This window comes from Rana temporaria, chromosome 6, assembly GCF_905171775.1.
Source record: "Rana temporaria chromosome 6, aRanTem1.1, whole genome shotgun sequence".
Lineage (NCBI taxonomy): Eukaryota > Metazoa > Chordata > Amphibia > Anura > Ranidae > Rana > Rana temporaria.
This window is the reverse complement of record NC_053494.1, coordinates 28,998,792-29,011,054: the sequence shown is the minus strand read 5'-3', so window position 1 is coordinate 29,011,054 and position 12,263 is coordinate 28,998,792. Positions and strand designations below refer to the sequence as shown.

Sequence of the window (12,263 nt, the reverse complement as noted above, 5' to 3'; positions counted from 1 at the left end):
AGACACTATCCCGCTTCCTCTTATACAGACACTATCCCGCTTCCTCTTATACAGACACTATCCCGCTTCCTCTTATACAGACGCTATCCCCCTTCCTCTTGTACAGACACCATCCCCCTTCCTCTTGTACAGACACCATCCCGCTTCCTCTTATACAGACACGATCCTTCTCCCTCTGCTCGTCGTCCTCCATATATAGACCCAGGTGCTCCTGCCTTTTCTTCCCGCTCACTGCACACCGCTCTGTGACTCTCTGGAGACGCTCCGTCACTCATTACTAACCCTTTCTCATCATTCTCTCCTACTCCTTTCCTCCCACTCCTCGCTCTCTCTATAACACGGCTCCCCTGACAGTTGTCCTCTTGGCTGTCCCCATCCCAGAACAGGGTGAATTTTGTGGATGACAGCTTCCCCCCAGGGCCTCGCTCCGTTGGCTTTCCGGAGTCGGACAGCGTCCAGCAGCGGGTAAAACAATGGCTTAGACCGCAAGAGATCAGCTGCACCCTCAAAGACCGCGGGGTGAAGTGGACTGTCTTTCGCACGCCACGACCTTCTGACATCCTGCAAGGGTTGCTGGGAAACTGCTGGTGAGTGCAAACACAATGGATTAATATTTTAAAGGTGTCAAGCTTAAAGTGTCCATAAATTGTGAAATGTATAAAGCCCATAGTACTGCAGACGTCAGCACTTACCACATTTGCTGTGTGTTTTTCCTTCTAAGCCTGCGGTTGCTTTGCTCAGTGCCTGCTTTAGGGTGGCTCCATTCCCTTGCAGGTTCCCATGGAGCCACCTCTGTATGTGGGCTTTGGGACTGCAGCCAAGTGTCCCCACTTCATGTGCATCCAAACATAGAGACGCCAAGAAGCCTACAGCAGCAATCTAGTCAATATTCCAATCGCACGCGTTCCTGGTCAAACGGCTCATAAAGAAAAGGTGGGTGCTGAAACGATCACCAGCTGGGCACTGGAGCCATCAAACAAACGAAAATATTCGTCAGCACACAGCGTGGATCGTCCGATTACGTCCAAAAATGTAATGCAAACATCACAATAGTGCAACGTTTCGAGGTCACACAGGACCTCTTCGTCAGGACGAGTGATAAAGTCGCCTGACGAAGAGGTTCTGTGTGACCTCGAAACGTTGCACTATTGTGATGTTTGTTTTGCATTACATTTTTGGACGTAATCCGACGATCCACGGTGTGCTAGTGAATATGTTCGTTTGCCTACAGCAGCAAGCCACTCGCCCCCCCGCCCCGCCACCCGCTGGTCTTTCCTCCTAGCAAGTAGGTTGACGAGAGCCTTGGGTGTCCAAGTGGCTTGTTCCATGTGATTTTTCTCAGTGCCCAGCTTCCCTACCTGGATGTTTGAAGAAGCAGTGCAGAGTCTTTTGGATCCAGTGGTATTTGTGCAGTGAAGACAGTAAGTGGTGGATGTATAAATTCGGGGGCAAAAGCAAAGATTATTGGGCTCTCCAGGTGGAATCCGGGCCATCTGTAACATTTACTGGACCCTGGGCAAACATTTCCTTGGTCCTTCCCTAACCCCTCACCCCGTGCCCAGGCACAGCAGTACTGCCCTTTGCTCTGCTAACACAGGGTGGCCACAGCTGCACAGACATCACATGTGAGGTGCACAGGCATGCGGTGCGAATCGCATGCGATGTCTGGAATCGCACCATAGTGAACCCAGGCTAAAAGTTCCAGCTGAAACCTTAATTTTTATTTTGAGTAGAGTAGGGAAGGGTTACAAGTTCCTTCTGAATTTCTATTGCTGTGTGTCCCTGTTGGGGGAGTTTGCTCCTTGTCTCATGTCCTAGTTCTCACTGTTATCAGAGATCTCTCCCTACAGGGGTGCAGACAGGAATAGAAAGCAGATAGAGGAGCGCTTCTGCACCTTCCCCATTCTACCCAAAGACTTCTTTACATTTAGAGATGTTTAGTATCTGAGGAGCCCAGAGATTTGGTCACATTCTGTTGGGTATCTGAACTCCGATCTGCTCTGGTTTTTAGCATTACGTATTCTAATTCCATTCCTCCTGCCTGCATTGGTCTCTGTGTGTTCTGCAAACAAATACTTCTTATATATTCCCTCAATATATTGCATGCGGTCAACTGTGATTATTATCAGAATAAATGACAATGATAAATCCCCCTGCATTCTAGATGGACACCTGTGTGCAAGCATAGCCAAACTCCGAGTGGCCCACACTGCAAGGGTTAATAGCTTTGTTTGCATTCAGAAGAGAGATTTTTTTTTTTCTTTTTTAACTTACCTGATCTTCCCCTCCCCCAGCAGGCAGTGCCCCCCACTGTCTGAAGGTGGACTGTCCCTTAAGCGGGATATACAATTTTCTTTAAAGTGGATGTAAAGCCCCCCTCATCCTTTCTAAACTACTGCCATAGTGCTGATCTATAAGGATATAGACGCCTCCTGCATGTATCCTTACCTGTCACATGTTTCCCCTCCGTCTGTTTATAAGAACTGAGTGGCTGCAGATTGAAAAGGAAAGGTTAATTTTAAAGAACATTCAATTACAATATGGCTTGTCACAATTGTATACACACACACATATATATATATAAAATTATTTTTTAATTGTTTATTTTTTTCATGAAAGTGGCGTTGCCTTTTAACCACTTAAGCCCCGGACCTTTAGGCAGCTAAATGCCCAGGCCAGGTTTTGCGATTCGGCACAGCGTCACTTTAACAGACAATTGCGCGGTCAAGCGACGTGGCTCCCAAACAAAATTGTCCTTTTTTCCCCACAAATAGAGCTTTCTTTTGGTGGTATTTGATCACCTCTGCGGTTTTTATTTTTTGCGATATAAACGAAAATAGAGCGACAATTTTGAAAAAAATGCAATACTTTTTGCTGTAATAAATATCCCCCAAAAACATATATAAAAAATGTGTTTTCCTCAGTTTAGGCCGATACGTTTTCTTCTACCTATAGGGGATAGTTTTATTGCATTTTTATAAAAAAACATTTTTTTTACTACTATTGGCGGCGATCAACGATTTTTTTTCGTGACTGCGACATTATGGCGGACACATCAGACAATTTTGACACATTTTTGGGACCATTGTCATTTTCACAGCAAAAAATGCATTTAAATTGATTGTTTATTGTGAAAATGACAGTTGCAGTTTGGGAGTTAACCACAGGGGGCGCTGAAGGAGTCTAGTGTGTGTTTACAACTGTAGGGGGGTGTGGCTGTAGGTCTGACGTCATAGATCGAGCCTCCCTATAAAAGGGATCACTCGATCGATGCAGCCGCCACAGTGAAGCACGGGGAAGCCGTGTTTACATACTGCTCTCCCCGTTCTTCAGCTCCGGGGAGCGATCGCGACGGAGTGGCTATAAACGAATAGCCGCGCCGTCGTCCCGGATCTCTCCCCGAGGTAAGCCGCACGCAGCGGGGGGGGGGGGGGGGGTCCCGATCAAACCCGCTAGAAGGCAAGGACGTATATATACGCCCATCTGCCTGTACGTGCCATTCTGTGGACGTAAATAGGCTTGCGGCGGGCGTTAAGTGGTTAAATTAAAATAACAAACATGTTATACTCACCTACTCTATGCACAGAGCGGCCCCAAACCTCCTCTTCTGGCTTTCTCCTCCAGGCAACCTTGGCCGTTTTCTATAGGGGCACATGTGCGTGCTTGTTCCCGAGCTGTGTGTCTATGGAGCTGTGCTCCATTGACGCACATAGCGCACCTTAGCCCCCACCCCCCACTTCAACCTCGCAGCCTTTGATTGACAGCAGCAGGAGCTGATGATTTCTGCTGCTGCTGTCCAAGTCCAAGTGTGAAGAGGAAGAAAGGGGAGAGTGGAGATGGAGTCGTGCACAGCGCTGGATCGATTGAGGACTTAGCGAAGTGTTTTATAGAGGTGCGGAAGGACCGAAAACTGTAAAATGTTTTTGCTTTTAAATGTCCTTCTTTCTTCTGAGAAATCCTCACTTCCTGTTCTTCTGTCTGTAACTCCACACAGTAATGCAAGACTTTCTCCCTGGTGTGGAAAAAGCCTCTTGAGGGGGGGGGGCGAGCAGGAGTGTCAGGACGCCCACTAACACACAGCTCCTTTCTCTATCTGCAAAGTAGAAATCGTCTTGACCCTCCTGCTCGCCCCCTTCCCCCTCAAGAGGCTTTCTCCACTCAAGGGAGAAAGCCTTGCATTACTGTGTGGAGTTACAGACAGAAGAACAGGAAGTGAGGATTTCTCAGAAGAAATAAGGACATTTAAAAGCAAAATGGAAGGATGAGGTAAGTGAAGGAGGACTGCACTAAGGTAAAGGAAGATATTTAGTTTTTTGTTTTTTTTTTAACTTTACAACCCCTTTAAAGTGGTTGTAAACCTCAGACATGAATTATGAACAAAGCATATCCCTATATTGTGTGTACTTGTCTCAATTTAAAGAACGGTGTCACTTTTGCCTGCTGCTTCCTTCTATCAGTATGAATCACTTCTGACAAGTTTTCCTGACACCAAGAGAAAAATGGTGACACGGGAGGGATCTCCCACAGATTGACAGCCTCAGCTCTGTTCCTGTGTAAAGGGGGTGTGTCTCTTCCCTCCAATCGGCTCGCAGAGCTCTCCTCACTGAGCTATGCAGAGTTAACTTAATCTCTCTGCCCCCTTTTTTCTTTGTTCGTTTTTGAATGTGATATTTCATATAAACTTTACAATAAATCTTAGACCTATTTTGAAAATACTGTACATAATATATCAGAGACTTCTAGAAAAAACATTTTGCATACCCGTTGAAGTAACAGAACTCTTCAGATCCCAGGAAGGGGAGGATGTTGACTCTGTAAATGGCTTCATCCTTCCAGGTTCCTGAGTGCGTTGGCGGTGCTGGCAGAAAGGCCGGAGCTGGTGGAGAGGGTGATGATCACAAGGACAATCTGCCCAGAAGGAGCCTATCAAGTCCGACTATGCAAAGATGGGACATGGATCACAGTCCTAGTGGACGACATGCTGCCCTGCGATGACGCTGGATACCTGCTCTTCTCCCAGGTAGGTGGCAAGTTGCAGTACCTCTGCCTGGATAGAAATGCAGATGCCAATACTAACTAAGACTGTCAACTGAAGATCCAAGAATATGTCTGATGTCCATAAACACACACACACACCACACTGGATGGACTGGTTGTCTATTCAACCTTGCCAACTATGAAGATGAGGTATAGAGGAATGCATTTCTAAATCAACTCCCTGTTGTCAAAGTTCAATAAAGTTGCTAACTTTTGCACAGGGTCTGCAACATGACTCTTCTCCTGCACCGCTCTAACCAACATAGATAGATTCATGCAATGCATGTGTCTATCTATGGTCAGGTGTCCGGCCCCTTTTAGGGCACCTGAATTACAGCGGTGGGGGTGTTTTTTGGAAGCGCCTGATTGGAGCCGTAGTCTTTAATAGGCGCCCAAAAATGTGAACAGCAGGCGCCATGCTGGGCATTCACTGTTCAATAAGCTGTGTGTTAGCAAAGTGAAGGAATTTGCTTTGCTAACACTGAATCCGCCTCTCAGCCGATCAGGTTGCCGGGTCTGTTACCGGTCACCCGATTGGCTGAAACATCAGGCGCTGTGATTGGATGCCTGAGAGAGGACAGAAGAAGACATGGAGGACGTGCAGGAGACCGCCGCTGACTCGCTGCGAGACGGGTAAGTGCAGGCAGCATCTGATGGGGCACAGTAGCAGCATTTGATGGGCACAGTGTCAGCAATTGATGGGTATGGTGGCTGCGTTTTGACAGTGGCGGCAATTTATGGGTACAGTAGTTGTGTTTGATGGGCACAGTAGTTGTGTTTGATGGGCACAGTAGCTGTGTTTGATGGGCACAGTAGCTGTGTTTGATGGGCACAGTAGCTGTGTTTGATGGGCACAGTAGCTGTGTTTGATGGGGTTTTTTTCCCTTTTTGTCCATTGACGGACATGGCTCCTTAAATCTTGACAAGTGGGTTATGTTCCATCTATTGGGAGAGGACTAGTCTCCTAATAGACGGAACATAACCCACAAGTCAAGATTTAAGAAAGCTGTGTCCGTCCATGGACCAAAAACATGGCAATTGTCCCTGGTGCACAGTTCTTTTAGTAAAAAAATGATATTCAGTAAGGTTTTACATGTAATTTAAGCATTATGATTTTTTATTTTTCATACAGGCCCAAAGGAAGCAGCTGTGGGTGGCTCTGATAGAGAAGGCCCTAGCAAAGCTCCATGGATCCTACTTCGCCCTCCAGGCTGGCAGAGCCATCGAGGGGTTGGCCACTCTTACTGGAGCTCCATGTGAAAGTCTGATGCTTCAGATTAGCTCTACGAACCCCCGAGAGGAGACCGTGGACACCGACCTCATCTGGGCCAAAATGCTAAGCTCTAAAGAAGCCGGGTAAGATGGTGCAGACGAGGATTGACTGATGATGATCCACGTTTTATTTTTTTAAAGCCTCTATTGTTTATTCCTACTTTTTAGAATTTCTATTTTATAACTTTAAAAGGAGAATCGTACTGGTTCCTATGGCCAAGCCTAATTTTGTTCTTTCACGTACATTCAAAACGGCGTCTAAATTTACATTGCTGATTTTCCCTTTAGTGATCACATGCGTAAACCTGAGGCTATTTGATTTGGAAAGCTAAATATTTGAGCCTACTCGTACCCTTTTATTTATCAATTCCAACAAGATTGTTCAGCATTAGGATAACTAAATAACACACCAAAACACTGTTTAAAGCCAAGTTCCATTCCCAAGTTCAATAATTTTTTATTTATTTTTTAAAGACTCCACACTAACTTGATCCACTTTATTTGCAATCTTTAGATAGTGTTATTTTAGTACTCTTTAGTACTTTTCAATTCAAACATAAATAAAAAGATCTGGATCTCTGAAGGGTCCATCTCCATTGTGGGCATCTGAAGCCCTCTTCTACCCACTTCCGGGAATCAGTGCCGCATGCACCTCCCAAATCTTGCGCCTGCGCAGTAATGCCACCGCACAGCGCTCCTTCCTCTTAAGTCCTGAAACGTTGACATAGCAGCGTCAGTGGACGTTCCCGTCAGTCATTGCGAGATTTCGTCACTAGGCGATTCACAAGGACTCCTGGGATACATGACGCCGCTATCCCAGGGACCCTTGCGAATCGCCGGGGACTACTGGAAATGCAGGAGAAAAAAGATAATTGGGGTATTTCCTTTAAAAAAATAAGAATTTCCATGGGAAAAAGGATTTTTACAGGGGATACCAGAGTGAGGAAGTGTATAAAATGGGTGGCACTCCACTTTTAGGCTGAATTTCAGATATGGATATTTTTGCATAGTTGCATTGGTCCAGCTTGATATGTATGCTTTCCTGTGGAAGCTGGAGATCACCATAGTAGGCACTGCTACTACAGTAATCACAACTGTGGTCCAGGTCGCATGCGAAGCAACTGCCCTTCTGCACACAGGAAGTCGCTCACTCAGGGCCTGGAAGACGGCTGTTATCACTGTAGTAGCAGTGCCTACTATGGTGGTGATCTCCAGCTTCCGCGGGGATCCCACAGGTTTGGATCATGCAATACTTGCCAAGCTGGACCAATGTAACCAAAATGCAAAAATACCCATAGCTGAAATTCAGCAAAAAAATATTATTCCTTAAATTATTTATAAAGCGTCTCCCCTAATGGTTTCCAAGCATGTCTCATCCCAGGCAATTTCATATACATATTCTGGTCTTGTGTGTAAAATTGATGAGTTGGCTTCCAAGTTAGTTCATGACCTTGAGCATTAGTCACATTCTTAAGCCTCTTTGCTTTAAACCATGTGACTAATTCTCCACCATGACATTAAAACCATAACCATCATGAAGAGTTCAAGGAATCTGGGGGAATGAAAAGTCATTTTGTCCTTCCTAAACCTTGTTGGATTACAGGCCCAAATCCAAAAAAAGGGAGTCATGCCGTGTACACACACGATCGGAATTTCCGACAACAAATGTTCCATGTGAGCTTTTGGTCGCATATTCCGACCGTGTGGAGGCTCCATCGGACGTTTGCTGTTGGAATTTCCGACAAGAAATATTTGAGAGCTGGTTCTCAATTTTTCCCGACAACAAAAGTTCTTGTCAGAAATTGTAGCCAATTCCGATGCACAAAAATCCTACGCATGCTCGGAATCAATTTGACACATGCCCGGAATCATGGAACTTCATTTTTGTAGTGTTGTACGTCACTGCTTTCTTGACGTTCGGAATTTCCGACATTTGTGTGACCGTGTATATGCAATACAAGTTTGAGCCAACATTCCGTCAGAATAAAAATCCACGGTTTTGTTGTAGGAAATTCCGATCGTGTGTACGCGGCATCAGCGTGTCTCATAAGTAAAGATGGACAGAGGTTAACCAATCTCTGGAAAACTGTGTCTAGAAATTGATAATTTTTCCTCAATGTAAAATTGCAAAGACTTTAAATATACCGTATTTATCGGGGTATTGCGTGCTCCGGCGTATAGCGCGCACCCCTAATGTGGACCCGCATTCCTGTAAAAAAAAACATTTTAGTACTTACAGTTTTGGTGTCTTGCGTGGCGTCCATCGGTGGCCTCGTCAGGTCCGGCGTCCGTCTGCGGCTTCGGTGGTGTCCTCCTCATCGGGTTCGGCGTCCTTCTGCGGCCATCGTGGTGTCCTCCCCGCTCGATTCCCGTGCCGAGTTTGAACCACTGCGCTGGTATATACCGAGCGCAGTACACTCGGGTATAGTCGGGCAGGCTCGGCTCCTCTCAGAGTCACGTCCTGTACGTCCAGGACGTGACCGCGAGAGGAGCCGAGCCTGCCGACTATACCCGAGTGTACTGCGCTAGGTATATGCCGGCGCAGTGGTTCAAACTTGGCGCGGGTATCGGTGTATATCGCGCACCTACGATTTTGCCCTGATTTTCAGGGCAAAAAAGAGCGCGGTATACGCCGATAAATACGGTATCATGATCTACAACAGTGGTCATCAACCCTGTCCTCAGGGCCCACTAACAGGCCAGATTTTATGTATTACCTTGGGGAGATGCAGACTAGAATACTTTAATAACTGAGCAGCAAATGATATCACCTGTGATGTATTTCAGTTATCTTGCAAACCTGGCCTGTTAGTGGGCCCTGAGGACAGGGTTGATGACCACTGATCTACAATACATAATATTATCAAAAGTTTCTGACGATCTGGAGAAATCTCTGTGCATAAAGTACAAGGCTGAAACACAATATTTGGATGCCTGTGATCTTCTGGCCCTCAGACAGCATGGCATTAAAAATAGGCATAATTCTGCGATGGCCACCACTGCTTGTGCTCAGGAATACTTCCAAAAATCCCTGTCTGTGAACACAGTTTGCCATGCCATCCAAAAATGCAAGGAAAAGCTCTATTGGGCAAAGAATAAGCCATGTCTGAACATGATCCAGAAACACCAGTGTCTTCTCTGGACCAAAGCTCATTTAAAATGGTCTGCTGCAAAGTGGAAAACTGTTTTGGGGTTAGACTGGTTGATTGAAATTTGACATTCTTTTTGGCAACCATGGGCACTGTGTCCTCCAGACTAAAGAGGAAAGGAACCTTCTGGCTTGTTATTAGCGCTCAGTTCAAAAGTCTGTGTCTCTGGTATGGGGGTGCGTTAGTGCGCATATAATGGGCAGCTTGCACATCTGCAAATGCATCATCAATGCAGAAAGATATATCCATATATTTTGAGACGTGATGCTACCATCAATTTCAAAATGACCACATTTTTTTTTACCCCTTTCATTGGCACATTTTCTCAGTTTAATCATTTGACCTGTTTTTTATTGTGAATGAAATATGGGGTTAGGAGATTTGCAAATCATTGCATTTTTTTTTTCTGCAGATTTTACACAGCGTCCTAATTTAAAAACATTTTTTAATTGGGGCTGTAAAAAAAAATGCTGTTCTGTTCATCCTATGCATGGAGGTAAAAAAACACCTTGCAGTGTCTGGCACCCCAGCCCCCCCCCCCCCCCGTTTTACTTACCCGAGCCCCGAATTTCCGTGGGCGCTTCCCCACCGTCCTTCTCTCCTTGGAGACCCGGCTTTGATTGGATAGATTGATAGCAGTGCAGCCATTGGCTCCCGCTGCTGTCAATCAAATCCAATGACGCGGGCACCGGGGCCGAGTCATACACTCTGCGTCTATGGATGCCGTTTTATTTTCTTCTTCTTCCTCTTTCTTTTGGGACTCATTCCCCTCTTCCTCTTCTTTGTGGTAACATTCCACTCCCTGAGTGCGTATTTAAAGTGCATTATTAGGGATTTAGCCAGACCAGTTTTTACGTTGACATTCCTGCGGATCTTCCTAGAAACCATCTGAACTTTCTAGACTTGGCACATAACCACTGCCACTGTTTTCTCTCATTTGGTGGTCTGTATATGAAGTTTTCTCTGGGTTACGCTTCACTCTGAGCCCCTGCATGGGCAGCTTATATGCCTTTCTGTTATTCTTTGAAAAAAGGCAAATACAAATATTTTTACCAAAAATCTGTACTTGATACATTGTGCTTCTTTCTATCTCTTATACAGCTTTCTAATGGGGGCATCTTGTGGAGGAGGCAACATGAAGGTGGATGATGTGGCCTATGAGAGCGTGGGCCTGAGACCAAGGCATGCCTATTCTATACTTGACCTCCGAGACATCCATGGCTCCCGGTGAGTACTGTACAGAGGAGGTACAACGGCTACACAACCTTGTTTGTTTCTCAGAAAACACCCTTTGAATTTCTAATTTCTTGCTATGTAGACTCCTCCGCCTGCGAAACCCTTGGGGACGCTTCTCTTGGAACGGCAGCTGGTCAGATGATTGGGCCTTGTGGCCGGCGACCCTGAAGCAGGACCTGATGCCGCATGGTAGTAGTGAAGGTGTTTTCTGGATGGAATATAGTGATTTTATACGGTGAGTCACCTTCAGTCATTTTTAGATCAATTTCCTTGTAGACCTCTGGATTGTTTTTATTGCTAAGGTGGTTTTTATTACTGAGGTTGTAAGGAGAAAGAAAAGTAAAAGGTGCAAAGTTCATCCATCCACATTTTCATTCACCATTAAACCTAAGACTATGGACAGAATACAAAAATTTCATATACGATGCAGTCTCCTAGTCATTCAGCCTGTCCATCCATGGTTCAAATCTTAGCCGGCCCTGGTTGAACCCGTCAAGATTTGAACCTTCTATGGCTGGCTTAAGAATTGTCTATTTTTGTTTTCTCATCTCCTAAAACTTATAAAAGAAGAAGAAAAAATAAGAGAAATATCCAGATTGGTCATTCTGGATAAGGCGCACACCCTTTTATTTGCCCCCCTCTTTCCTGATCTTGGTCTTGTATGCCACCTGGCTCTTTATTCTGTTTTTGCTCCATGTTGTGTTTGGGCTTTGAGTCTCACATTTGTTCACTTTGGTTACTGCAGGTATTTTGACTCCGTTGACATCTGCAAAATCCACACAGACTGGCATGAAGTCAGAGTCCAGGGCACATTTCCCAACAAGGCCTCCGTTCCAGTGACCATCACCTCTCTGACAGTGGTGGAACGCACAGCCCTGGAGTTTTCGTTGTTCCAGGAAGGCAGCAGGTGGGGAGAATTAGGCTAAAATAAAAGGTGTACAATAAAGAGGTCCTGCCACCAGACCTTTTTATGTCAACAATCTTTCCATAGGGGTGTATGTGCATTTAACATTTTATACATGTTATTTACCTATAAAAGGATTCCTTGTATAAACTGCCAAAATCTCTGAGTCTGCTGCTGGGCTTCTACATTCGTTTTGGATAAGGGTGAGAGCCTCTCTTAGACCCCTTTCACAACAACTGCTTTAGCGCTAAAGCGCCACTCGTTTTAGTGCTGTTTAAGTGGCGCTTTTTGGCCACTATCGGAGAGCTTTTAACCCCAAAGGAGTTAAAAACGCCACTGTTGCGGGAGTGTATGTACTCGATACCCATTTACATAGGTGGGGGTGGGATCTGGGTGACCCCTTGTTAAAGGGGGCTTCCAGGTTCCAATAAGCCCCCCACCTGCAGACCCCAACAACCACCGGCCAGGGTTGTCGGTAAGAGACCCATGTCCCCATCAACATGGGGGCAAGGTGCTTTGGTGTGGTGGGCGCAGAGCCCCCCCTGCCCCAAAGCACCCACCCCCCCATGTTGAGGTCATACGGTCTTGTATGGTTCAAGAGGGGGGCGCTGTTTGCTCGCTCGTCTCCTCCCTTTCCTGATTTGCCATGCTGCATGCTCAGATAA

General features: G+C 45.8%; 1 protein-coding gene across 3 annotated transcripts in view; it reads left to right on the top strand.

Moving 5' to 3' along the window:
- The window catches only part of CAPN15 (calpain 15), an 89,645-nt gene that overhangs the window by 69,433 nt on the left and 7,949 nt on the right, over nucleotides 1-12,263 (top strand). For all 3 annotated transcript variants that reach the window (XM_040356543.1, XM_040356542.1, XM_040356541.1), the window contains exons 3-8: nucleotides 382-587; nucleotides 4,837-5,020; nucleotides 6,170-6,393; nucleotides 10,560-10,685; nucleotides 10,777-10,929; nucleotides 11,440-11,601. In XM_040356543.1, coding sequence (XP_040212477.1) covers nucleotides 382-587; nucleotides 4,837-5,020; nucleotides 6,170-6,393; nucleotides 10,560-10,685; nucleotides 10,777-10,929; nucleotides 11,440-11,601 — 1,055 coding nt within the window. The remainder of the gene's footprint in view (nucleotides 1-381; nucleotides 588-4,836; nucleotides 5,021-6,169; nucleotides 6,394-10,559; nucleotides 10,686-10,776; nucleotides 10,930-11,439; nucleotides 11,602-12,263) is intronic.